At 45.9% G+C, this 27985-nt stretch overlaps 1 protein-coding gene across 8 annotated transcripts; it reads right to left on the bottom strand.

Moving 5' to 3' along the window:
• Positions 1 to 183: 183 nt before the first annotated feature.
• Positions 184 to 27478, bottom strand: LOC139550428 (chromodomain-helicase-DNA-binding protein 8-like). Of its 8 annotated transcripts, none has more exons than XM_071361316.1 (39): positions 27353 to 27478; positions 26268 to 26411; positions 24992 to 26054; positions 24553 to 24822; positions 24314 to 24424; positions 22137 to 22627; positions 21927 to 22041; positions 21554 to 21778; positions 21380 to 21448; positions 21208 to 21263; positions 20935 to 21052; positions 20704 to 20781; positions 20419 to 20556; positions 20185 to 20306; positions 19867 to 20110; positions 19511 to 19687; positions 19078 to 19320; positions 18790 to 18949; positions 18335 to 18545; positions 17756 to 17951; positions 17468 to 17638; positions 17071 to 17364; positions 16753 to 16973; positions 16390 to 16592; positions 15270 to 15426; positions 15094 to 15183; positions 14870 to 14973; positions 14631 to 14754; positions 14439 to 14514; positions 14024 to 14355; positions 11991 to 12223; positions 4108 to 4764; positions 3892 to 4004; positions 3479 to 3706; positions 3169 to 3264; positions 2840 to 2983; positions 2588 to 2695; positions 2370 to 2474; positions 184 to 1245 (listed from the first exon to the last, which is right to left on the bottom strand). In XM_071361316.1, the coding sequence occupies exons 3-39, from the start codon at positions 25964 to 25966 to the stop codon at positions 898 to 900; spliced, it is 7803 nt and encodes a 2600-aa protein (XP_071217417.1). In that variant the 5' UTR covers positions 25967 to 26054; positions 26268 to 26411; positions 27353 to 27478; the 3' UTR covers positions 184 to 897. The 8 variants fall into 8 exon arrangements, with proteins under 8 accessions (XP_071217417.1, XP_071217416.1, XP_071217415.1 ...); XM_071361315.1 differs by having other exon boundaries at positions 26315 to 26411; XM_071361314.1 differs by having other exon boundaries at positions 26326 to 26411.
• Positions 27479 to 27985: the final 507 nt, after the last annotated feature.

Genomic DNA, 27985 nt, shown 5'->3' with positions numbered 1-27985 from the left:
AACCAGCGACCTGGGGCATTCACAAACGTGGGATTTTCCCAAATATACATCAAAAAACATCTTAATTTAATCCTTTTTAAAACTCAGGATTGTAAATTAACAGGGAAAATGCCTGACAAAAACTACTTTTTCTTGACAGCATGTGTTCAGCTATTTCACACAAATACACAAGGACAAGAGGACTTGGCTGCTTTCACTGTAGATTGTTATTCATATCAGATACATTCAGGTCATAAAACAAGAATATTAACTCATCGTGGTCATCTTTGCACCATAGCACACAACTGACCAGTTCTACATTGTACAATACACCCATCTTCCTAGCACTGGATCAGTAACTTATATACCGGTACCCCCCCCACCTTTACCCTACCAGAAAAATGTACATCACAAATTGGACCCCTTCAAGTTCACTGACTCAACAGGGAGCAGAAATGGCCTGACATCAGACTCAGGCATCATGGGAGCAAAGTTCTGGTCTGCTCAGTACGCATGTCCTCTCGTCCAGTTATACTGGAGGACTAGCTAGGAGGTTCTTCGATCAAATGCCTTCACAGCAGGGCTCCCCTTAAAGCTGAGACTGGGAATGGGTTTGAGGGAGAAGAAGAGCAGTGGGTTGAGAAACAGAGTTGGGCGTGGACTCACTGTGTGGGTAGATAGGGTGCCAAGGGGATGGTCATGGAGGGAGGGGGAATATCATGAATGAAGGGAATGGAAAGAGTTGGGTGCAAACCTGGTCCTTTCCAAAAATCTACATAAACCAAGTGAGTAAAAAGAACAAAAAACAAATTCATCCAAAATTCAATATATATCATGATAAAAATAAACAGTGAGCAATAACATGAAAGGGAAAATAACATGATTTTTCTGGGACTATATCAGACAAAATGGGCTTGGTCAATCCTCTGAGCTGGAGGAAGAGTCTGAGTCCTTCTGAGCCATGATGACGTTGTCCAAAAGGGCCTCCCTGTCAGAACTCTCGTATCCCCCTTGTGACAAGCTGTCACCGCCTTCCATCTTAACATCAAAAGCTTGAGTCAGGAAAGGGGAATTCTCCAAGTCTTCGTCCTCCATCATGTAGGCCCCGTCTGAGACCAGGGTCTCTTCACCTCCGCCCAGGACTGGGTCCTCCAGCGGGGCAGGCTGAGGAGCATGGTGGTGGTGGTGGTGGCGGCGGCGGACTCTCTTGGGGATGACAGAGCGTGCAGAGAGGAGCCGGTGGAAGAGGCTGTCTGGCAGAAAGCCCTGGAAGGACAAAATGGAGTGAACCAGGATCAGTTTTTGGAAATATTTTACAATGTGAAGCAGAACTGATTCACTGAACTTAATGACGTGTGCTAGGGCTGGGCGATATGACGATATATATCGTGTGACGATAGATGTTTTTCTATCGTTTAATATTATGCTCTATCGTTTATTTCGTTGTGTCGCAAATCACACTCTTTACGGCAATATTTTTTGTCAATTGGACAACACTGTGTTCACGTGTGGAAGGAAATTTGCAACACAAACATGGAGGAGAGTGAACGTGACACAGAGCACGGAGACACAGAGCTCGTACCTAAAAGAGGGGCTACTTCGGTTGTATGGACGTGGTTTGGGTATGAAGTCTGACACGGACCAGAAAACCGTCCTCTGCAAAATATGTGGCAGGCCGGTCCCAACAACAGGCTCAAACCACTAACATCTTTTACCACCTACGCAAGAATCATGTGAAACAGTACAAAGAGAGTCTACGGATGAGACTCCAAAAAGTAGTCGAATGCTCAAAACAAACCCCCAACTCAAACGTTGCAAGAGGGTTTTGCCTGCGGCACACCATATGGCAAAGAATCACGAAGATAACAGCTGAAGTTACAACTTACATCTGCAAAGACATGGCCCCAATATACACGGTCAAGAAACGGGGGTTTCGTGAGTTGGTGGTAACACTCGACCCAAGGTACCAAATGCAAATTGATAAGACACGTATTAATGCCAAAATAACATGCAAACAGGCAAGCCCCCAAAAATATAAATATATATATAGTTGAAATGTTTTCTATTTACCTTTAGATTTTATACATTCATATTTTATATTTTGTTACATGCTTAATTGAACATTTGCACAAAGGTTCTAAATAAAAGGAGAAATAATCAAATATGAGTAAGTGCCTTTTATTTGTTGAGTATAATTCAAAATGTAATAAGAAATAGGCCTTTACATGTGGTCATTTCATATAAACTATTTATTAATTGAATTTACAGAAAATGTGCTATATCGTGATATGTATCGTTATCAGGATTTGAAATTACCTATATCAGGATAGGAGATTTTGGCCATATTGCCCAGCCCTAACGTGTGCTGTAAATAGGTTAAGGGTACTCACAGAGCTCTGGACCATCTCAGCCCATTCTGGTGCCACTGCACAGTCAGGGTTCTCCTCCAGAAACTCCCTCAGATCCTGCAGCATAGGTCCATACGCAGCCCCAACCTGAATAAAAAGGAAAGAAAATCCACCCTTAAGCAATCAACATCCACAAATAAATAAATATTTGACTGAGGATCCCAATGCACCCATGTAATTCATCCTTTGCCATTTCTCACCTTCTTTCCTGTCCTCATATCAATGACCTTAACCGTCTCACTGCCCGACAGTGCTGCGGTCTTCTCAGTCCTCTTCTTCCTCCTCCTCTTCTTCCGGTTCACAAGGAGCTGAGGGGGGGCGGGATACAGGAGACAGTCACTGAAAATCTCAAATGATACTGTATTTCTCACAAAGTGCAGTACTTCTGCCCAGAGCCTCAATTGAGACATAGGCGCAGAGAGACATGGACATAATCTTCCAGGTAAATCTACCTCCAACATGTCTCCCTCCACCTCATAGTCTGGGTTCTCTTTCAGCCAGTTGGGCAGGTCTCTGCGGCGAGGGGCTCGCTCCCCACTCAGCACTGTGCCCGTCATGGCATCGACCACCGGGACTGCTCCGTCTGGATCTGACAACTAGGTGGAAGATTATGAATGAGGCATGATAAATGCAAACATTACATGAATGTTTGAGTACGTAGATTTCAGAGTTTGTTTAGTCAGTTTTTGCGAGTTTGTTTCTTTGTCTGCACATCTGTGTATTATGAGCAGTCTTAAACTCTGACTATGAGAATGTGCACTAGTATTGTATATATGTGTACTTCTTGGTCCCTACGCTTCCTGCGTCCGCTCCCCTCTCCCCCTGACCCATTGGACATCAAGGCATGCTTAGAGAAGGTCAGCTTCAGCCCCTCCTCCTAAGAGAGTAGGACAGTAAAAAAAAGGGGGGTGGAGAAAGACAGACAATTTAGTCATTCCATCTGTACCTCAGTTAAAGAAGCTTTATCCCAATGTACTTCAATGGCTTAAAAAGCTGAATCAGGTGTTATTATTAGGCTAGAACAAAATACTGACTACTCTGTGGGTCCCCAGCACCAGAATTGATTAAACTTTGTGTTCCTCTCATCTCACCTTCAGGAGTTTGACGGTGAACTCAGATTCCTGTCCGTCTGCTCCTTCTCCACCGGGCGTGTTGTTGCCTTTCCGCATGAGCCGTGCAAAGCTGAGCTCATCCCCTGCCCCTAGGTCGTCAGAGCCTGGGTTGAGCTGGGCGTCAGAGGCATAGCGCCGCCCTGTTGGCCACTGCCCAGACAGCACCAGGGTACAGAGGCTGTCCAGCCGGTTTATCAACACACGGTCCTGAGGGAGAAACCAGCCAATCACTCCACCAACACAACAATCCCTTCTACTGTACAGTTCATATTCAACTTCCTGTTAATACTGTATTTGAAGTACTAATGTGCAAGCAACCAGAACATCATCCACATATCTGGATCCATCCATACTCTATAGTTGCAGACTGTAAATGTCCCCCACCTACATACCTTGGGCCAATCAACCCTGAAGGGGTCGGTAAGGGACTCTGGTGGCGCGCCATCTTGAGATGGAGTCATTGAGAGCAAGCTGTTCTCACCATCTTCCTCCATCTTCAAAGCAGCTGAAAACAGAATAAAAAAAAAAACATAAATGTTTGTTCAACCCCATCAATGTGTTGTCTTATCTCAATCCTCACACTTCGATATCACTCAGTCCCCACTCACCTCTTTCCCTCTCTGTGTCACTGTCACCACTGCCGTCAGAGCTGCCTGATCGCTGGGAGGAGGTAGACGAGCCAGAATCAGAGTCCGAATCGGAAATCCCTCCTACACTTCTTTCTCCTTTACTTTCTCCACTTCTCGGCTCTCTCCCCCTGCTCTTCTTCCATCCCAAGCCGGGCCGGGCTCGGCCCTTCCCATCGGGACGGGAGAGGAGTGTGATCTGGGTATTTGAGTGGCCGAGAGCCTCAGAGGCTCCAAGGATGCGGGACTCCTTGTCCAGACCCTCCTCGTCTTTGACGACTGAGCCCTCCTCTGCCTGTGGTTGGAGGAGGGGAGTGGCGGGGGCGGGCTGGTTCTGCTGGTTCTCGAGGTAGTCGTGGCGGGCCTGGCTGAATGAGAACTGCGGGTCGAGGAAGACCGAGAGCTCAGTGCGGCTGACGCCGTGGAGGGTGGAACCCAGCATGAGCTCCCGGTCATGGGCTGGAGTGCTCCACCAGGCAGGCAGCTCGGAGCTGGGCGGGGCCAGCAGGAGGAGCTCCTCCAGGGAAGGGTGAGGCAGGACGTGCTCACGGAGACGGCGCAGCAGGCTGATGCGGTACAGGGTGCGAGAGGCCCGCTCCTCAGTGATTGGGGCCAGAGACTGGCCCAGCTCTGAAGGGTCTGGGGACGGAGAGAGGGGTTAGGGACCTGTCTCTCTTCAGATCTACCAAAATATTAAACACCATGCTTTATTAATATACACTGAACAAAAATATATAAAAACGCAACATGCAATAATTTCATACAAGGAAAGTTCATACAAGGAAATTAGTCAATTGAAATCAATTCATTAGGCCCTAATCTATGGATTTCACATGACTAGGAATACAGATATGCATCTGTTGGGTCACAGAAAAAGAAAAGAAAAAAGAAGTGCATGGATCAGAAAACCAGTCAGTATCTAGTATGACCACCATTTGCTTCATGCAGCGCAACATCTCCTTCACACAGAGTTGATCAGGCTGTTGATTGCACCTGTGAAATGTTGAAAAACAGAATACTCAATTGTTCTAATATTATGCTCCGATCTGGCTATGCCATAAGGCTATAGATTACACTCGTTCATTTAGCAGACAAGATTTGCATAGAATTCCGTGGCATTATTTTATAATATGAAGAATACAATTGAACATAGCATAATAAAATAAAAGGATATTTTCTCCAAACGATTTGAAGGAGTGCGCATATGCAGCTATTGCGTGTTGAACGGTTAACAAAGAAACAGGTCCTCCTATATGCTTAATTTAGAGTTATTTATGCAACTTTAGTTGTGATACAAACGTTGGGCTATATGTTTAGATTTCTATTACATTCGAAGGCTGCATGAAGCAACTAACGATGATTTGAAAAAAGTCGTATGAAAAGGCATGAGCTCTGCTTTGGTTTTTCCTCAGCACACTTCAGTCTCTAATTCACAATTTGACAATGCCTTGAATTTCCCGGTGGCATCAACCTTTGTGTGGATGTAATGCCCCTTAAAAAAAATCCATGCCTATACCAATCATACCAATGATGTCGCTCTTGCTGCTGGTGATTCTCTGATCCACCTCTACGCAGACAACACCATTCTGTATACATCCAGCCTTTCTTTGGACACTGTGCTAAAAAACCTCCACACGAGCTTCAATGCCATATAACACTCCTTCCGAGGCCTCCAACTGCTTTTAAATGCAATAAACACTAAGTGCATGCTCTTCAACCGATTGCTGCCTGCACCCTCCTGCCCATCTAGCGTCACTACTCTGGACGGTTCTGACTTAGAATATGTGGACAACTACAAATACCTAGGTGTCTGGTAGATTGTAAACTCTCCTTCCAGACTCACATTAAGCATCTCCAATCCAAAATTAAATCTAGAAATCGGCTTCCTATTTCGATGCCAACATACCCTCGTAAAACTGACTAGCCTACCGATCCTCGACTTCGGCGATGTCATTTACAAAATAACCTCCAACACTCTACTCAGCAAATTGGATGTAGTCTATCACAGTGCCATCCGTTTTGTCACCAAAGCCCCATATACTACCCACCACTGCGACCTGTATGCTCTCGTTGGCTGGCCCTCACTACATATTCGTCGCCAAACCCACTGGCTCCAGGTCATCTAAGTCTATGAGCCCCACCTTCTCAGCTCACCGGTCACCAGTAGCAACACCCACCAGTAGCACACGCACCAGCAGGTATATTTCACTGGTCACCCCCAAAGCCAACACTTCCTTTGGCAGCCTTTCCTTACAGTTCTCTGCTGCCATTGACTGGAACGAATTGCAAAAATCACCGAAGAGAAGGAGATCGAAGCCTCCAGCTAACTAAGCATCACCTGTCAGAGCAGCTTACCGATCACTGTACCTGTACACAGCCAATCTGTAAATAGCACACCCAACTACCTCATCCCCATTTTGTTACTTATCCTCTTGCTCTTTTGCACCCCAGTATCTCTATTCTCTACTTGCACATCATTATCATCTGCACATCTGTCATTCCAGTGTTAATGCTAAATTGTAATTATTTCGCCTCCATGGCCTATTTATTGCCTTACCTCCCTACTCTTCTACATTTGCACACACACTGTACAGTCATGGCCAAAAGTTTTGAGAATGAAAATTTATATTTATGTCACAAAGTCTGCTGCCTCAGTTTGTATGATGGCAATTTGCATATACTCCAGAATGTTATGAAGAGTGATCAGATGAATTGCTACTAATTGCAAAGTCCCTCTTTGTCATGCAAATGAACTGAATCCCCAAAAAACATTTCCACTGCATTTCTGCCTTGCCACAAAAGGATCAGCTGACATCATGTCAGTGATTCTCTCGTTAACACAGGTGTGAGTGTTGACGAGGACAAGGCCGGAGATCACTCTGTCATGCTGATTGAGTTTGAATAACAGACTGGAAGCTTCAAAAGGAGGGTGGTGCTTGGAATCATTGTTCTTCCTCTGTCAACCATGGTTACCTGCAAGGAAACACGTGCCATCATCATTGCTTTGCACAAAAAGGGCTTCACAGGCAAGGATATTGCTGCCAGTAAGATTGCACCTAAATCAACTATTTATCGGATCATCAAGAACTTCAAGGAGAGCGGTTCAAATGTTGTGAAGGCGGCTTCAGGGCGCCCAAGAAAGTCCAGCAAGCGCCAGGACCATCTCCTAAAGTTGATTCAGCTGCGGGATCAGGGCACCACCAGTACAGAGCTTGCTCAGGAATGGCAGCAGGCAGGTGTGAGTGCATCTGCACGCACAGTGAGGTGAAGACTTTTGGAGGATGGCCTGGTGTCAAGAAGGGCAGCAAAGAAGCCACTTCTCCCCAGGAAAAACATCAGGGACAGACTGATATTCTGCAAAAGGTACAGGAATTGGACTGCTGAGGACTGGGGTAAAGTAATTTTCACTGATAAATCCCCTTTCCGATTGTTTGGGGCATCCGGAAAAAAGCTTGTCCGGAGAAGACAAGGTGAGCGCTACCATCAGTCCTGTGGGTCCATGGCCAGGAAACTCCCCAGACCTTAATCCCATTGAGAATTTGTGGTCAATCCTCAAGAGGCGGGTGGACAAACAAAACCCACAAATTCTGACAAACTCCAAGCATTGATTATGCAAGAATGGGCTGCCATCAGTCAGGATGTGTAATTGACAGCATGCCAGGGCAGATTGCAGAGGTCTTGAAAAAGAAGGGTCAACACTGCAAATATTGACTCTTTGCATCAACTTCATGTAATTGTCAATAAAAGCCTTTAACACTTATGAAATGCTTGTAATCATACTTCAGTATTCCATAGTAACATCTGACAAAAATATCTAAGGACACTGAAGCAGCAAACTTTGTGTAAATTAATATTGGTGTCATTCTCAACTTTTGGCCACGACTGTACATCTATTTTTCTATTGTGTTATTTACTGTACGTTTGTTTGTGTAACTGTGTTGTTGTTTTGTCACACTGCTTTGTTTTATCTTGGCCAGGTCGCAGTTGTAAATGAGAACTTGTTCTCAACTGGCCTACCTGGTTAAATAAAAGGTCAAATAAAATAAATAAATAAATAGTACAATAGTTGACCTACTCTATCCTGTGCGAGAAATATATATTCCAAACATAGTCGGACAGTTATGGGATGCGATAGATCCCAAATTAATACAACCATTAGCATCAAAAAAACTTTTATACTCTATTAGGCTGACGCAACAGATCAGAACGTTTAGTTGAACATTTTTGATAAACTATTAGGCTATTTCTTCACATAAGCTCAGCAATGCGCACACGGCAGTAGGCTATAAGCGCGAAAATTCCAAAATGCAATCAATTAGCTGGAAAACACTATTCTCAAAAGTGACTGGAAATGCGATTATGCATTAATGCTTTTATTATAAAAAAGGTTCCTTTTTATGGTGAAAATTCTCCCCCAAAGTTGAAACTCACACGCTGCGTATGTATGCCAGTTAGGCTCTACACTCGTTTTAAAGCGGATTAAATGTGCTTAATTTTAAGAAGTTATTTGGACACTTCAGTTATGATACAAACCTTAAAAACACATAGGCATTTGGGCTAGGCTACATGAGGTTTGCGACTACAATTTGAAAACGTTTTTAAAAATGGCATGCGCTGTTTCTTGCCTTACTGCACACAAGCTGGTCATCATTCACAAGTGATAGGCTAATGTTATTACCCATCAGACTATTCTTGATTTAATCTGGTCTTTACATGTACTAAATCATATAAGTGTGAAATTTGTTTTGATTTAGAATGGATCATTATCATGCACCCGTCTCGAAACAGGGGCAGGGGAAAACGTTTATATAAAATGTCATCTATGCAGTGGTGGGCCGTCAGGGCCAGCAAGGCCTTCTCTGCTGGCCTAAACATCATCAGAATATAATATTTTTTTTAAAATATATTTTCCCACAAATATGTATTAAATTATTCCCCAGAGTAAGAGTTATACTCTTCATTTCATAGCTTTCCTCTTGGTTGCACTGCTTCCAGCCCCAGGTTGAGATTTGGAGGGCTGGTCTTTATGTTAGATCTTTTATCCAATCATATTCAGCCATCACGTGTTGCCAGGGGTCTAAAATCTGCCCTCAGGCCTTCAGAATCAACAGTGCGGGCGCTTGTAGCTTATAGTGAATGGAAATGAAAATTTTGTGTCAACCAATCAGCTTTAGAGTTGGCTATTGTACGCCTGCTGGCTGGCTCCAGTGTTACACAGGAGCCAGCTAGCAGGCGTAGTGCGTGCACGTCTTTTGATTGGATTACCAATATTGAGAGGCAGGTCTATGCAGATCTAGGAAACTGAATTTGATAAACGAATTAATTCGCGTACTACTAAGCTGTTTTTTCAACCCACAATGGCGGAAGGAGGAGAAGATATCGATTTGGTCGAGGATATAATTATAACGCCATTCTCAAGACGAACTTTTCAAGAAAAGTTAGACATTGTAAGGAGAGGTCGCCGGACGCCGACGCTACAAAGCCTGTCACAGGCGGGAAAGGGGTTCCAACTACGAGCGCTATCAATGGCTCACAGGCTCCGAGAAGCACTGCAAACTGTACTGCTGGGAATGCCTATTATTTGCAAGTGATCGATTTGGTGTTTGGAGCCACACTGGCTTTGCAAACTTGAGTTGTCTAACCAAGGCAGCAACGAGACACCAAAGTACGGCTGGGCACTTACAAGCAATGGTGCTTTTGAAAACTTTTGGGGACACCGGAGTGGATCTACAGCTCAACGAACAAGCGCGCAGGGCAACGGAGCTGCACAATGAAAAGGTGAAGGGAAATATTGAAAAGACTCATTGATTGTGTCATGTTTTTGGGTAAACACTGTTTACCCAATTTCAAGGTGACGCAACGCCTGGTTATACTGCGTTTCTGTCTAAATGTATAGTGTCTAGAGCCATGGCATCATAATGATGGTAATAAGAGGTGGATTAATTCGGGTGGGACTGTGTAGTACCTCACTGAAGGCCCAGGCCCCAGGCCCACGGCACGCCACTGCATCTATGCACTTAAATTGCGAATGGAGGACGCTTTTCCCGTGGTAAATTTTTATGCCAGCCAGGTAGACTATACTCATATTGTAAAGAGAAGCAATGTGCTTAATATTAGAAAAGTTGAAAAATAAATATAGTAGGCCTAGCCTCTAAAAAGGTGATGGGATCCTTTTAATAGAGTACATCACTGTTTTCTCAAGCAATTGCATAGCCTATAGAAAATGTTACACAACATTAGCTCTCATTAAGTTTTTGATTAGATTTTCGATTACATTTGCATTGATGTCAGAGTGATTAGAGAGACAATAGAGTGCGGAGTACCAGGCAGTTAGCAAGTTTGGTAGGCTACTAATGACCATCAGCAGCATCATAGCTTGGAGAAGCCCAATTACCCTAACTAAACAGTCACGTGAAATTTGACTGCCGTCGTGGCGTTATTACAGGCACCTTGAACAGGCTGTCATACACGTCAATACAGAGCATTCCAAACGTGCTCAATCAAATAAAATTGTATTAGTCACATGCCGAATACAACAACGAATACAACCTTACAGTGAAATGCTTACTTACAAGCCCCTAACTGACAGTGCAGTTAAAAAAAATATATGGATAAGAAAAATAGATAAAAGTAACAAGTAATTAAAGAGCAGCATTAAAAAAATAACAACGGGTGACATGTCTGGTGAGTATTCAGGCCATGGAAGAACTAGAAAATGTTCAGCTTCCAGGAATTGTGTAGACCCTTGCGACATGGGGCCGTGCATTATCATGCTGAAACATGAGGTGGAGGCGGATGAATGACAAGACAAGGTGTCTCCGGACCTCGTCACGGTATCTCTGCATTCAAATTGCCATCAATAAAAAGTGTTTGTTGTCAGTAGCTTATGCCTGCCTGCCTGCCCATACCATAACCCCAACGTTGACTTCAGCATACCACTTGCCCACACGACGCCATACACGCTGTCTGCCATCTGCCCGCGACAGTTGAAACCGGGATTCATCTGCGAAGAGCACACTTCTCCAGCGTGACAGTGGCCATAGAAGGTGAGCATTTGCCCACTGAATTCGGTTACGACAGCGAACTGCAGTCAGGTTAAGACCCTGGCACGCAGATGAGCTTCCCTGAGACAGTTTGACAGTTTGTGCAGAAATTCTTCGGTTGTGCAAACCCAGTTTCATCAGCTGTCCAGGTGGCTGCCAATTGCACGCTCCCTCAAAACTTGAGACATCTGTGGCATTGTGTTTGACAAATCTGCACATTTTAGAGTGGCCTTATATTGTCCCCAGCACAAGGTGCATCTGTGTAATGATCACTCTGTTTAATCAGCTTCTTGACATGCCACACCTGTCAGGTGGATGGATTATCTTGGCAAAAGAAAAATGCTCACTAACAGGAATGTAAACACATTTGTGCACAACATTTCAGAGAAAGAAGCTTTTTGTGTGTATTGGAAAATTTCTGGGATCTTCTATTTCAGCTCATGAAACCAACACTTTACATGTTACGTTTATATTTTTGTTCGGTGTATTTGACTGATTTAAAAGGTAGACTCAATGATATGACATTGACGCAGAAAGTAAACAGCACAGTGGCTGAATTTCCACAATAACTAAGAGCGTTGAAGCGCAAGGCTCAACTTCTCCGCTGTTTGGGTCCCGTGGCTAGCATGCTGTACAGAATGAAGTGAACCCGTGCACATGCGCAGATACTGTTTGTGACTGTGTGAGAGCGAAGTCTTGCATCTCGCACATCTCAATATATGCGGTGCGGCTCGTGGCAATGTCATTTTGCTGAGTCTACCTTTATGTGACTACACACTTTATCAACACCTTGACTGTAATAACTTTTGATGTAGTTCTGACCTTCTCCGCGGGCGGGCCGCAGGTTGCACACCCTCCGGCACATAGCCATGAAGCAGCGGAAGTAACGGCTCAGACTCTCGTCAGTCTTCTTTTCTAGACGGGCAAATGTCCGGAAGCGAGCCCATTCCAGTTCAGCCTCTTCCCCCTCTGGGGCATCTGCCTCTTTCTTTATCCGCTCCACACCGAACGTGGACACCACACGGTAGAAGTCACACTCCTCTCTACGGGTCCACCTAGCAAGGAGACAAAAGACTGATGGTTAAAGTAGTAAAACACTAAAAACTCACTCCCAATCTTATACCAGAATGTACGGTTAGGGATAGTTCGAAATTCACATGACCCTCCCTTTGTACTGTAAAAAAAGTAATAATCTCACCCTCCTTGACTTAACATTGACGCTATATTTATAATTATATTAAATATATGCAACACATTTTCCACCAACAGGTTGTGCCAATGCACCCCACACAACCAATAAGTGACATCACTGCATACCGATTATAGACTGTTTGCATTTTCAACACCTCAATCAAATGGAGTATGTCAATCTCGACAAACAGAAAATACATCCCTCCCACTCAGTATCGGCTTGACACTCTTCGATGTCTCTTTCCATTCATCGAATGGCCGTTGCGCAGTTTGGATGCTGGAATTATATTAGAGTGGATGAATGTGCGCACTTAGCCTACAAGAGACTTTTGAAGTAGCCTAATCAGATTATAACATTGTGACTGGTTGTGTTTATACCACATACAAAAAGATACTACATTTTAAAAGTTAAATGAAATATTTGGGTTATACTGAAGCGTTAGGGTCGATCAATATCTGCTTGGATCAGAAAGGAGGCAAAACGCACGTGATAATACTTATCATAATACTAAACAATAATACTAAACACCCTTTGTAGAAGACCTGGTAGCCTAGTGGTTAGAGCGTTGGACTAGTAATCGAAAGGTTGCAAGTTCGAATCTCCGATCTGACAAGGTACAAATCTGTCGTTCTGCCCCTGAACAAGGCAGTTAAACCCACTGTTCCTAGGCCGTCATTGAAAATAAGAATTATCTTAACTGACCTGCCTAGTTACATAAAGGAAAAAAATGTTTTAAATAAAAAAGTAGTAAACGGCAGGACAAGGAAGTGAACCCAGGTCACTGGCGTAAAAGCCAAACACCCTGCATCGTGCCAATATAGTTAACCCACTTCGTAGGAACTGTATCATGGCTCATATAGCGAGGATTGTGACGGTTGATAGCACCATTGAAAGCATGTCCCAGCCAAGTTGTAGTCACAGTACATTTGTGTTAGTCTATCAGTGTTTCTGTACTGCACATGGCAGAGTATGCAAAACAAATGTGCACCCGATTGATATAAATCCTCATGATATGCTACTGCTACTTTGCAGTCAACATTTAATTGGGAAGGTTTTTGGGGAAAATCATTGAAAATGACTATAAGCACGCATTGCTGATTTTATAGAGCAAATAAGCTATAGCCATCTTACCTTTAGAAATGTTTACTTCAGGCTGACTACAAGCATCTATTGAGTTGCAATGTCCCATAAATGTAATGTCCAAATCAACTTTAAGAATCTACAAAATCCGTTACAGTATATTGCATTTGTATAGCCTTAACAAGATCAATAGGACACCTTTGAGCTGCATGTCACATCTTGACTGTTCTTTCATGCACAATGGCCTCTCTACTGCCCATCAGCTTGTCCTCTAAGTTCTTGTGGATTTATATTGAAAATTGGTTTTATGTTTGATATGATTGCTAGTTAACCTATTGCAGATTTGGACAAACAATCCACCTACCACTATTGTCACATTGGATAGAGGGCAGAATAGAGTTGACTGTATAGTAAGCATGCTGAGAAGTGTAGTACATAAAGGAAGTATTGATAGGGGAGGAGCATGCAAGCAGGTAACATTCGGCTATGAAACCTTCCGCTATTCTGGACCCCCAACCCAGTAAATTTCGAACTGTCCCTTACACCATACAGACACATTAAACAAACATATCAACAACTGTACCTCAGTTTCAGGACACATATGCTTGCAGAGTTAATAGTTGAGGGTAGTAGTTGGTACCTCTGTTGGCGTTCCTGGCGTGCAATCTCCTTCAGTTTACTGGCCTGCTCACACCTCCTGCGCCTGCGGTCGCCCTTCTCTGCTGCCTCCACCTTCAGCTGCTCTCTCCTGTAGCTGCGCTGGTATGCCGTGATCAGACGCCGGAGCCGCGCGGTAAGTGATGAGCTGGTCGGCCACTCACAGGCTCCGGACTGGCCAGAGGGCAGCCCCTTGGTTTTAACAGGCCCTGCCTTGTCCTCGACACAGATATCATCATCCATGTTCAAGGAGTCGGCCTGGGGGAGAGGGATTATCATTAATGTCAACAATATTCTGCAACAAAAATCAATCAATGAGAATAATAAGCACTGATTCACACCTCCTCGTATAGGTCTTTGGTGTGCCTTAACGCAGGCTTGAACTCCGGGTCTTCAGAATACTTGTCATCGTCTCCTCTGGGGGAATTTTTTTTTCAAGTTAATGGTGGTGAGGCCAGCTCTAAATAATTCTGTAATATATAGTTAGCGGGTTGTTTGGTGAGGTGCTAATAAGATTAGCCAGTGTAGCTCACCCGTCTCCCAGCTCTGCGTCTGCAGAGTGCTGCTCAGCATCAATGGCCTGGTCGTCAGGGCGACCAGCTCTCTCCAGGAAACAGAGACAGTCGTCGGCACGCATAGTGGTGTACATCTCATACCCTGGAGCAACACACTGGAGTTACTACAAAACACACTCACTAAACACCACGTTCCTACTGATAAACAAGATATTCTTGACAAGTAAACAAACTCCTAAATACTTTTTCACATTCACCATGTTTGAAAACTCCGACGAGGAGGGAGCGGTCTGCCTCTGTATCCCACCAACCTGATGGCACCTCAAGCTGCTCCATCTCAGGCATCCAGATGTCAATATCCCTACGAGGACACAGACAGATGGATTCAGTATACACCTGTGTGAGTGTGTGCGTGTGTGTGTAGACGTATGTGTGTGCGCATGTGTATAGCAGATAACAAGGATTTTTAATAGGTTGAGACCTGGCATCAGCTCCTCTCAGCACAGAATCAGCATGTTCTCCAATGACTTCCTGTCTCAGGTAGTAGAGCATACGTACTCTCAGCAACACCCTGACGACGAGGAAAGGGTTAATGCTCTGACACTGAGCACAAACACTTCAGGACTCTCTAGAGGTTGAGGCTGAATACACACTGACTTGTTGCACTGGTGCTTGAGATGTTTGCGGTAGCTGTCGTCCAGAAGCAGGGAGTCGGGGTTGTACTTGCGGATCCACTCCACCTTCTGAACATCAAAGGAGCTCTGAGCCTTCACCCTCTTCCCCTTCCTGCCCCGAGGAACAGGGATGGACAAACCTAGACAGAGAAACACATTGAAACATATACGCAGGACCCTGGAAGGCAACGCTAAAGTGAGAGAAAATACATTAACACAAAGTTATCCAAAACGGCAAGAAATATTTAGACAATGGGTTCAGTCCGCACCAGAGTGGTTGAGGAGTGTGTGGGGTTCAGTCCGTACCAGAGTGGTTGAGGAGTGTGTGGGGTTCAGTCCGTACCAGAGTGGTTGAGGAGTGTGTGGGGTTCAGTCCGTACCAGAGTGGTTGAGGAGTGTGTGGGGTTCAGTCCGTACCAGAGTGGTTGAGGAGTGTGTGGGGTTCAGTCCGTACCAGAGTGGTTGAGGAGTGTGTGGGGTTCAGTCCGTACCAGTGGTTGAGGAGTGTGTGGGGTTCAGTCCGTACCAGAGTGGTTGAGGAGACTGTGGGGTTCAGTCCGTACCAGAGTGGTTGAGGAGACTGTGGGGTTCAGTCCGTACCAGAGTGGTTGAGGAGTGTGTGGGGTTCAGTCCGTACCAGAGTGGTTGAGGAGTGTGTGGGGTTCAGTCCGTACCAGAGTGGTTGAGGAGACTGTGGGGTTCAGTCCGTACCAGTGGTTGAGGAGTGTGTGGGGTTCAGTCCGTACCAGAGTGGTTGAGGAGTGTGTGGGGTTCAGTCCGTACCAGAGTGGTTGAGGAGACTGTGGGGTTCAGTCCGTACCAGAGTGGTTGAGGAGTGTGTGGGGTTCAGTCCGTACCAGAGTGGTTGAGGAGACTGTGGGGTTCAGTCCGTACCAGAGTGGTTGAGGAGACTGTGGGGTTCAGTCCGTACCAGAGTGGTTGGGGTTCAGTCTGTACCAGAGTGGTTGAGGAGTGTGTGGGGTTCAGTCTGTACCAGAGTGGTTGAGGAGTGTGTGGGGTTCAGTCCGTACCAGAGTGGTTGAGGAGTGTGTGGGGTTCAGTCCGTACCAGTGGTTGAGGAGTGTGTGGGGTTCAGTCCGTACCAGAGTGGTTGAGGAGTGTGTGGGGTTCCCGGCCGTTCTCCGGCGGGGTGATGAGCTCCCAGATGAAGCTCTTAATGTTCTCGTCTCCACGGTAATGCAGCAGGCAGAAGACCAGGATGACCCTGCAGATGGTCTCCACGTCTCGCTCCCCGAGGCGCCGCTTACAGCGTGCATGAGACAGGATGTCCCTCCAGCGCCCCCACCTGGACAAACACAGGTCGCAGAGTGAGAAAGGAGGCTCAACACAATAGCGTGGAGCTTACTTTATTAGAAACTCCGTTAACAACTTTACTATCATATGTATTATAACTACACCTGTCTAGAAAATAAAAACAACTCCAGGCCCTAGCCAAATACACCTACCCGTAAACAAGCAGATGTTTCTCCACACGGAAGCAGTCGGTGCGGCCGTAGCCGTTTCCGGTGTGGCGCTCGGAGCGCCTAGCGGACCGGGACTGCCGGGAATTGGCGGGCGGGTACTCATCGTCGCTATCGGGGTCAGATATCTCCCCACCCTCGCCCCTCAGGGTGGCAAACTGACGGGTCTGCTTCCTCACCCTGGGCGTGTCAATCACCAGGGTGTTCTACAGGGAGGGTGTGAGAAAACATAAGGAAAATTAGCTTTTCTCACAAAAAACAAGCACAGAGTAAACACACACACGCCTGAGACATCAGCATTACCTTCCTATTCATGGAATCAAAGTCTATGTCTGCCCTCTTGGCCCACTTCTGCCAGAACTCGGGGTCATCCAGGGCAATGTCGGTCCTGTTCTCGGTAGCCACGAAGCTGGCCTTGGAGAAGGTGGAGCCCTTGCCCTCGCTCTCGATGGTGATGGTGGTGGCTCTCCTCTGGAGGATCTGGTCAATGTCCTCCTCACAGAACTTGGAGCCCTCGTCCTCCTCGTCCATAATGGCAGCGTACGCACCCTTCCTCAGGAGGTCCTCAATCTCCTTCTTGGAGAACTGCTGGATTTGCTACGAAACGAGTGGAACAGGACGGACATTAACCAGTTAGCATCTAAACAAACAGCAGACTAAAAAAAACTCCATATTAAGTAAACAGCTTGGACCTCCTTACTCCATTGACGTTGCTCTCCTTATTACCGCTCATGCTCTGCAGTACAGCCCGGTCCAGACCTAGTTTGAGGCTGGCCTTGTCCAGCATCTCCCTCTCATAAGAGTTCCTGGTGATCAGACGGTAGACCTTCACCGCCTTCGACTGGCCGATACGGTGACACCGCGCCTGAGCCTGTTGGGAGAAGGCAGGATTAGTACATCAATAGGATGCCATTTGTACAGTGTGGTAAGGGTACTAGGACGAAACATTGGAAGGAACCAGACACAAAAGCGGGAGATCAGACATTACCTGCAGGTCGTTTTGAGGGTTCCAGTCGGAGTCAAAGATGACGCAGGTGTCAGCAGCAGTCAGGTTGATGCCCAGACCTCCAGCCCGGGTACACAACAGGAAGACAAAACGGTCCGAGTCTGGTTTGCTGAAGCGGTCAATGGCTGCCTGACGCAGGTTCCCTCTCACTCTGCCATCAATACGCTCGTACAGGTATCTGGGCAGAACGTTGATAAAGACAACTTCTTACTCATCTAGATTACTCTTCACATCCAGTCTGTCTAATTTTAAATCACCCACATCCTAGTCTACTACCACAGACTGATAATGTAGTAAAACAAAACTTACTAACAAAATCTATTGTTTTTCAACATGCCCATACCCGCTGATGAGGCAGGCAGTCTATCTAGACCGTCATAAATCTAATTTTATTTGTCACATGCGCCGAATACAACCTTATCATGAAATGCTTACTGAACAGTCTGACTTCGGTAACTGGAGTCTTAGACAATTTTTTGGGCCTTCCTCTGACACACCTAGTATATAGGTCCTGGATGGCAGGAAGTTTGGCCCCAGTGATGTGTTGGGCTGTACGCATACCTCTTGTTGATGAGGTAGTCCTCCAGGATGTCCAGGCAGCGCACCATCTGGGAGAAGATGAGCACCTTGTGTCCCCCGGCCTTCAGGCGAGGCAGCAGTTTGTCCAGCAGGACCAGCTTGCCTGCGGATCTCACCAGCGCCTGCAGGTGAAAGTCTGGGGCCACGGGGTCGTAAACATCCCTCAGCTCAGCCACAATCTTCTCCTCTGCCCCTGGACAGAACAGACAGAAGGGGGGTTACTATCCCACTGCATCCTGGGAAAGGTATGAAGACATTGGCGTATACAGATGAACAGTTGGAGTGATGTTAGGTCAACAGATGCTGTGGTAAGCATCAAGTGATTGCAGGCTAGCTGCATTAAGAGGAGACGCTGTTGGGGTTATTGTTTTTGGAGGAGGAAGGGTATTGTTTTTGGAGGAGGAAGGGTATTGAAGTGTTGTTGTGGTGTAAGGTACCGGTAATAAGGTAGGGGTGGTTGCAGCACTTGCGTAGCTCCATCATGGTGTTGAGCAGATTGGGAACGTTGCTGTTGCTGGTGGCTCCCATGCTGAGGAAACTGAAGTTCCTCTCTAGGATGGCCCGGTAGTATTTCTTCTGCACATCTGTCAGCTCCACCTGTGTAAATAAGGTTGTATTAGATTGATGGTTATGGTCCATTAAGAAAAACATAATTCTGCTACTCATATACAAGGTCACCTTGGTTATATGGTGCAATATTATTAATTTTGAGTGTCAAATCTTACCTCAATGATGGTCTCCTGTTTTGGCGCCAAGTTCTTCTCTACGTCCTCTTTGAGTCTGCGCAGCATCATAGGCTTCAGAATGGCCTGGAGCTTCTGGACCTGCTCCTCTGTTTTGAGGTCTCCAAAGTCACGAAGGAATTCAGACTCTGATGAAAACTGAGCTGGCTCCAGGAAGTGCAGCAGACTGAAGAGTTCCTCCACTGTGTTCTGGAGGGGGGTACCAGTTAGAAGCACCTTATGCTCCTAAGAACCAGGGAGGACAGAGGAGTGGAATAGAGAGTGGAGGAGGAAGACAAGGAGATGAACAGAGAGAAAAAGAGGTAGAGAGGGTGTTATTATGCCTCTTTGTAAACATAAGACCAAAACGTTGTCACATCACAAGTAATACATTTGTCACCCTGTCCCTTAGACTATCTATCCCCTGATTACTCACCAAGTCCAGCATCTTGAGACTGTCCAGCAGCTTGCAGTTGCGGTTCTTGAGGCGGTGAGCCTCGTCAATGATCACACAGCGCCAGGAGATCTCCCTTAGCTCAGGGCAGTCGGACAGAATCATCTCAAACGTGGTGATCAGGGCATCAAACTTATACGCCCCTGGGATCAGATGATCCTGTAATCCAACACTCTAGTTAGAGGAACTAGATGTCGATGTTCAGATAATTTGATTCTTGGTACACGAGAGAATCATTGTCTTCCGACAGTTCCTACTGCACAACAACACTAGCACTGCAACCACTGTAATCCATTCTTCTGTTCTAAGGTTACACAAACAGAATGCGACACACACACCTTGTCATCCTTGCAGTACATCTCGTACTGCTGGATCATCTGCCTGCTGGCCAGGCTGCCGTGGTAGACGATGGCGTTCATGTCAGTCCAGGTGGCAAACTCCCTCTCCCAGTTGGTGATGGTAGAGAGAGGAGCGATGACCAGGAAGGGGCCCTGGACCCCGGCACCAAACACCTCGGACAGCAGAGAGATGGACTGGATGGTCTTCCCTAGACCCATCTCATCTGCCAGGATACAGTTCTGCCTGTAGGGCGAGAGGATGTGTTAATATGGATAGAATGGGATATGAAATGATTTCAATAAAAGAAACATTAGTACCTGTTGTACCAGTTGAAGAGCAGCCAGTTGACTCCTTCTAGCTGGTATTCTCGGAGTACGTTCCCACTCTTGTACTCTCTGAATTCCTCCAGCTTCTTCCATGCAGCTGCTTGGGGCCGGGGCTAATGAGGAGTGAATGGTTTAGACTGTGGAATGATGACATATTGGACTAAAGCAGTGGCAACACTCACATGGAATGTGGTGAACACACAACCAGTGAACACCCACACGCACCGTTCTCTTGAGTTGAGGTTGGCGGTCTTGGATCTTCCTGAACTCCTCCACCTTGCCCTCGTCCACATCCTCTCTTAGCTCCCAGGTAGCATCTTCATAGGGCAGAGAGCACCACTTCACCAGGTAATACACCACCGGCTGGGAGATACAATACACACTTAGAGACAAATAATCCTAACTCAGAATTTTCACAATGAGATCAATTCATGGTTTTAATTCATGGTTTACAAGAACAGATTAAGACTTGTCCTTTAGAGATCAGATTCAGTCATTGACTTCTCTCACCTCTCCATTGTCCACACTGTTGGACTCATCCAGGATCCGGTCCACCTCCACATAATCTGGGTTGAAGGGCTCCTCTTCCTAAGGACAGGAACACAGAGAGGATAAGACGCACAAAAAACACAGCGACTATGATCCCTATGATATGATACACCTCTATACACATACCCATCTACTTCACAATCGGAGGGTTACCAAAATGTTTCTGTGAAAGACGGCATATTATTCCCTTACCTCCTGTAAGAGGAGTCTCATCTGTGCATGTTTGGCCTTGAATCTCTTGAGCTTCTGATGGATCCTCTTGTCTCTCTCCAGCTGCTCCAGAGTGGCCCACTCACAGTGCATGTAGGAGCTGAGAGAGAGAACGGGGGGGATCAGGGGTCAGCCATGGATATAAAGGAAGACACTCCCCATGCACTGTTGATCTTGGATGCTCCACAAACAATTTTGTGAATCTCACACTGACATTTTAGTCAATAGACATCCTCAGGAAAGAGTGAGACTTACTAGTTCTTATATTTGACAAAAAATTCCTCAGCATTGATGTAATGTCCTGGAGACACCTTTAAAATATGAAGAGAGGAACAAACATGATACATAATGATTTGTAACTTCTTAAATTAGCAAAATCCCCAAATACTAACAATTAACAGAAAAAAAGCACAGTAAGCACACTCACCTCCTTTTTAGTTAACCTCACGGACAAAACTTTGTCAACAATTGCTGCATCTTCCTCGTTGGGGTTTTCCTGTGATACATATACATGTGTTATACAGCTGTCATGTGCAGGTGATAAGATAACCAACACTCACTCAACAGAACAGCTCAAACCTGATCAAAATCTCCCACTCACCACAAAGAACTGCATGCTGGAAAGGCTGTCCCCGTCCAACTGCAGCTCCTGTTTGAGCTGCTCTCCCATCAGCTGCCCCGTTCCTCCTCCGGTAATGGACGCCACCGCCGCCGTCGTGGTGGTTACGTCCACGTCCTCCTCCGGTTCGTCCTCGTCGTCAGTGATTTTGATGTCCAGATCCTCAGTGTATTTCTTCCTCTTCACCTGACGGTTAGAACGCCTCTTCTGGTGGAAGAGGGAGATGACATGAACAAAAGTCAGACATCGGTCAGGAAGTCTTGACAAACATCCAGTGCAGTACTGTACGTATTATATGGGGGGGGGGGGGGGGCGTTGTGTGTAAGTGTATGTCAGTAGGAGGGATGTGACTCACCGCAAGCATGTCCTCATCCAGGGCCTTAGAGGGAGAGGCGGGGCTCAACTCCCCATCAGAGTGGTCTGAGGAGGCATTCCTCTTCCTCTTCTTACCCCCCACTAGAGTGATTGTACTGGAGCGAGAGACAGGGGAGGATGAGAACGAGAATTAGTTGGAGAAATACATACAACACCCCCCAAAAAAGACAATGAGAACATTGCAACTTACTTGATCTTTGCCTTGCTTTTGCTCTTGCTGCAGCCGGTTCCAGCCGCCCCTCCAAGTGTCCCACCAGCAGCCCCACCTGCTGCCTTGGCTTTGCCTTTCTTTTCTGCACCAGCCCCGCCCTTCCCTGCTGCCGCCGCTGGGCTCTTCTTCTTACTCCCTCCTCCCTTCTTCTTGGCTCCAGGTGTGCCAGTGGTTGTTGCAGCGGCCCCTTGGTCAGCAGCCTTTTGTCCGGCAGGCAGTTCATCCTGGTTGAGGACTCGTGGAATGTTCCTCTCTCCCCGGGCCTTGGCCCTGGCAATGGCCTCAGCCACAATACGGTTGGCCTTCTCCTGTTTGCACAGGGTCTCCAAACGACGTACAGGCTCCTGGGCCTTGGCTAGCCGTATCCCTGGTGACGACATAGTGGTGGTGGAAGGGGCGGAGCCGGCAGCTGAGGTGTTGATGACCTTCACTACGGAGACAGCTCTGCCTGCCGTCGAGGTGGCATTTGTCTGTGGAGATATATATAGATAGATACACACACGGGTTAAGTTGTTAAGAGGCAAAATAACCTACACGTGTAAGGTTTGACAAGTGAGATTTGCAACTCGATACATCTATCATGTAGACGTGTGTGTATACACAGTACCACTCAAATTTGGATACACCTACTCACTCAAGGATTTTTCTTTATTTGTACCATTTTCTACATTGTAGAATAACATTGAAGACATCAAAACCATGAAATAACACATGGAATCATGTAGTAACTAAAAAAGTGTTAAACAAATCAAAATATATTTTATATTTGAGATTCTTCAAAGTAGCCAGCCTTTGCCTTGATGACAGCTTTGCACATGCTTGGCACTCTCAACCAGCTTCACCTGGAATGCATTTCAATTAACAGGTGTGCCGCGTTAAAAGTTAATTTGTGGAATTTCTTTCCTTTGCGTTTGAGCCAATCAGTTGTGTTGTGACAAGGTAGGGATGGTAAACAGAAGATAGCACTATTTGCTAAAAAACCAAGTCCATATTATGGCAAGAACAGCTAAAATAAGCAAAGAGTAACAACACTCCATCATTACTTTAAGACACGAAGGTCAGTCAATCCGTTTCTTCAAGTAGTCGCAAAAACCATCAAGCGCTATGATGAAACTGTCTCTCACGAGGACTGCAACAGGAAAGGAAGACCCAGAGTTACCTCTGCTGAAGAGGATACATTCATTAGAGTTACCAGTCTCAGAAATTGAAGCCCAAATAAATGCTTCACAGAGTTCAAGTAACAGACATCTCAACATCAACTGTTCAGAGGAGACTGTGTGAATCAGGCCTTCATGGTCGAATTGCTGAAGAAGCAACTACTAAAGGACACCAATAAGAAGAGACATGCTTGGGCCAAGAAACACAAGCAATGGACATTAAACAGGTGGAAATCTGCCCTTTGGTCTGATGAGTCCAAATTTGAGATTTTTGCTTCCAACCGCTGTGTCTTTGTGAAACGCAGAGTAGGTCACCGAGAAGCAGGGAGGTGGTGGTGTGATGGTGCTTTGCTGGTGACACTGTCTGTGATTTATTTAGATGTATTTATTTAGAATTCAAGCCACACTTAACCAGCATGGCTACCACAGCATTCTGCAGCGATACTCCATCCCATCTGGTTTGCGCTTAGAGGGACTATCATTTGTTTTTCAACAGGACAATGACCCAACACACACCTCCAGGCTGTCTAAAGGCTATTTGACCAAGAAGGAGAGTGATGGAGTGTGGCATCAGATGACCTGGCCTCCACAATCACCCAACCTCAACCCAATTGAGATGGTTTGGGATGAGTTGGACCACAGAGTGAAGGAAAAGCAACCAACAACTGCTCAGTATATGTTGGAACTCCTTCAAGACTGTTGGAAAAGCATTCCAAGTGAAGCTGGTTGAGAGAATGCCAAGAGTAAGCAAATCTGTCAAGGCAAAGGGTGGCTACTTTTAAGAAACTCAAATATATTTAGATTTGTTTAACACTTTTTTGGTTACTACATGATTCCATGTGTTATTTCATAGTTTTGATGTCTTCAATACTATTCTACAATGAAAATTGTAGAAAATAGTAAAAAATTAAGAAAAACCTTGGAATGAGCAGGTGTGTCCAAACTTTTGACTGGTATGTATGTATGTATATATATGTATGTGTATATGTTTGTGTGTACCTGTGGTTGCAGCAGCAGTTTGAGCGGCACGGCTAGTCTCTGTCCACCTTGGCCCTGGGAGATCTGAACAACCTGTGGGCTACTTCCTTGCCCTCCGGACACCAGCTGAAACTGCAGGACAGAGACCGTTCTAGTTACAGATCAAAGTCTTCATAGAACAGGTCAGTATTTCTGATTAGTTAACAGAGTGGAGAATTTCCTAACGACTAATTCAAGCCACTCCTCCTCCTCCTCCTTACCTTGGGTCCCCCCTGTTGGTTGGGTTGCTGCTGCACTTGCAGCTGGATGGTGAGCACTTTAGGCTGTGCCCCCATCTGCCCTGCCCTTGCCTGGGTGAGAGCAGCTAGCTGACCCCCCTGGAGGACCAGCTTCCCTGGGAGATTACCCAACACCAGCCTCTGCTGCTGGCCCTGCTGCAGCTGACCCGACCCACCGACTGTCACAGCACCCCCCTGGGCCGCACCCCCCTGAGGCTGCTGCAGCACCAGGGTGATCCTCTTGGCTTCACCCTGAGAGGAGAGAGAAATGATCAATTAAAAGATGCTAATTTAGTTAGAAATGTACAATCTTGAGACCTGAGGTGAAGAGCCCTGGTTAATGGAGGTTACTGACTACTGAAAACATAGTATTTGACAATCCTGATGGTTAGGCCAAATTGAGCTCAGAGGGCAATCTTACCTGTTGTGGTACTGTAGTAAGGGTGACCCCTTGTGGTCGGACTGTAGTGGTGCCTGTAGCAGCAGCGGTGACCTGTGTCTGCATGGCAGACTGCAGCTGCACCTGTGTCTGGGGCTGTAGCTGGATTTGCGTTGCCTGTCCTTGGGTCTGGAGCTGCACTTGAGCCTGGGCAAGCTGGGCTTGTGGTATCTGCACCTGGACAGTCTGAGTCTGGCTTTGGGACTGGCCCTGAGGAATGGAGATCAACTGTACCTGCTTCAGGGGTCCGTTGGGCGACTGAACCAGTCTCTGTACCCCAGTTCCCACCTTTACCTGTCCCTGCCCAGGAGACGCTTGGTTCAGGACCGTTCCTCCAGACAGTATCTGCATGCCAGGCCTGAGTTGGGTTCCAGACAGTACCCTGGCAAAGGTGACCTTCCCCGCTTGGGAGCCTGTCCCAGCAACAGTCTGCAGCACCTGTGCTTGCCCCCCGGGTCCTTTCAGGATGACGATCTTGGCACCTCCCTGGCCTCCGGCCTGCTGGGTGATGGCAGCTAGCTGCTGAGGAGTAAGCTGCTGTGCGATCTGTGTAAGCTGCTGTGTGGTGAATTGTTGTGTGGTGATGTGTTGCGTGGTGCCAGTAGAGCTATTGACAGTCAGAGACGAGCCCAGCAGGACTGTGGCAGCCCCACTGGTGTTACTGGCTACAGAGAGTGTTGTCTGAGGTACTGTTGTAGCTATTGAAACAGTCTGAGGGAGGGCAACCGGGACTGGGGCCAGCTGCTGCACAGGTACTGGGTCTGGGATGGTTGGAGCTGCCACTGGTATGCTGAGCGCTGGGGAGGAGAGGTCTGGGGTTGGTTCGGAGGGGGGGTCCACCTGCCCCAGAGCCAGTTTCAGAGCCTCCTCCACAGGGTCTGTGAAGGCATCGTCTGGCAGGGCATCCAGGTTAAACAGTGGCGTGTCATCAAAGAGGTCCATGATGGGATCTGCCATTTTTCCCAGTCCACAGAAGATATAGAGAACAAAACAGCCTTGCTCTCAGTCAGAAAGATAGGGAAACCGTAGATCTGACTGGTATGTCCTAAAAAAAACAATTGGAAAAACAAAAAGATCATAAATATCCTTCTGTGATTAGATAACCAAAACACATTTCTATCAAAACGTCAATCGCTTACTAAAATGGATTCTGAGGTTTCAGTCCTGTGCAGACAATTTACTTGGGCTTTGTCAGTGTATCCTCTAATGACAAATATTGGGGTGGTGGTGGAAAAAAATCTATGTTTAAGCTAGATACCAGAGAAAGAGGTTCAGGGAAGAGGAGAATCGCACAATTTTTTCCACCTCTTCCTCACCCCTTTCCTCTTCCTTGTTTTCAGTGCCTACTTCTCTCTGTGTGCAATGATCCCCATCTGAGAGATCATTCGCTGATGTCTCTTTCCTAAAGAAGAGAGAGAATAAGGGGTTAGCTTAACCAGGGAAAATCACTATTCCAATATACTTACTGAAAGTAGCAGGCAAAGTGTGCCATGACACTCGCTGCTCTTTGTGGGATGAAATTGTCTGAGTTGTCATGTGGTATCTAGTTAGTTAGTAACGTAAGCTAGTTCGTACGGTAGTTAGTAAGCTAACTAGCGCACCGGGGCCCTGTTGCTGACCTATTTTTATGATTTTGGTGAAAATAGTATAACATAAAGACTTTGTTTCAATAATACGAAAACAATCGATGCATTCAGCTTCAAGTAGGGGTTCTGAAAAGCTATCTATATCGTCATTCCCGTATTGTTTACCGTTTCCCGGAATCATAAGTTGATCCATCGATGCTAGTTAGCTATAACAACAACAAACACTAACTAGTAGTTTCTGTTTTTCCTTCAATCAAACATGCCTTCATTGTGATCATAGACTATTTTAATTACAGTGTTTGTATGGAAAGTAATAGTTTAAATGGCAAGTGGGCGAAAAACATCCGTCTAGGATAACATGGTTTCTTTCTGACCGTGTTGCTCTCCGCAAACCCGCTTCAGTACAGATATAACGTTAGCATTAAATTGCTATTTGAATTGGATGAGGCTGTTTTGGGATAAATCTATTTCAAATGGTATATAAAAACGGTACTATATAATAGATCTGTCAATAGGTAGCAGCATCTCCATAATTTACTGCATAACGTTACCATCCACTATTTCAATCTCATCAACAAACCGGACCAAACCAAAGGCAACGTGCCACAATAACCATAGTCTGTCTACGATCAGACACGGGTAAGGCCGCAATGCTATTTGGGTTGGACTACGTCTGTTCATCAGAAAAAAGATCCCCTAATAACCATACTATCCACTGCCCCGACTCTCAGTTATAATTTAGGGGTGCTAAATGTACCTTTCCATCGACACACATGGCTTTCTCCGTCTCACAACACTGTACGATTACAGGAAACGGCCAGCAAAGAGCAGGAACTAACGTTCTTGCCAGCGAAAACATTGAACGTGTGCCCATCGAATCCCATCCGCTTGACTATCATTGGTCTGAATTTACACAAACCGGCAGGATTCTAATATACCATTGGCTGAATAGGGCTGTCCATCATATAATGAACGGAATACTGGGCGGGAGACAGTAATAGACATAGTTAGGTTGAGAAAACAATAAATGCGGCCTAGTTGGGACAATTTGGCTCAGAGGTTCTACACGTTGGATTTTGCTGTCAAACATCCAAATAAACGAGTAACCACCAGTTTACTGAAAGTTTAACTTGAATAAGAAGTAAAGATATGTCCTATTACCTGCATAATGTATCTAATAATGGGGAATGTTTTGTTAACCATCCAGGCAATAATACAACTTGACCTCTTATATTTTCAGCCTCTACAAAAGGTGACCATGTTGATTCAATGTTATAACCCTTCACTCAAAATTTTAGCTGTGCCTAGACTGGAGATGCAATGCTTATTTTAAAATGTTCTTAATTATATTATTTCTGTACACTAAATCAAAACTGAAATGCACCTTGAG

This window comes from Salvelinus alpinus, chromosome 23 (assembly GCF_045679555.1).
Source record: "Salvelinus alpinus chromosome 23, SLU_Salpinus.1, whole genome shotgun sequence".
Lineage (NCBI taxonomy): Eukaryota > Metazoa > Chordata > Actinopteri > Salmoniformes > Salmonidae > Salvelinus > Salvelinus alpinus.
The sequence above is the reverse complement of the archived record's forward strand: the minus strand, read 5'-3'. Positions and strand labels throughout refer to the sequence as shown.

What these genes read in the sequence shown, in the direction of transcription:
- LOC139550428 (XM_071361316.1), bottom strand. Translation starts at nt 25,966, where the DNA reads ATGGCAGATCCCATCATGGACCTCTTTGATGACACGCCACTGTTTAAC. An exon ending in AACAGGAGACCATCATTGAG is followed by an intron (nt 18,950 to 19,077) that starts GTAAGATTTGAC and finishes TTATTTACACAG; the next exon opens with GTGGAGCTGACAGATGTGCA. An exon ending in CACACTCCTCAACCACTCTG is followed by an intron (nt 15,427 to 16,389) that starts GTACGGACTGAA and finishes TTCTCTGTCTAG; the next exon opens with GTTTGTCCATCCCTGTTCCT.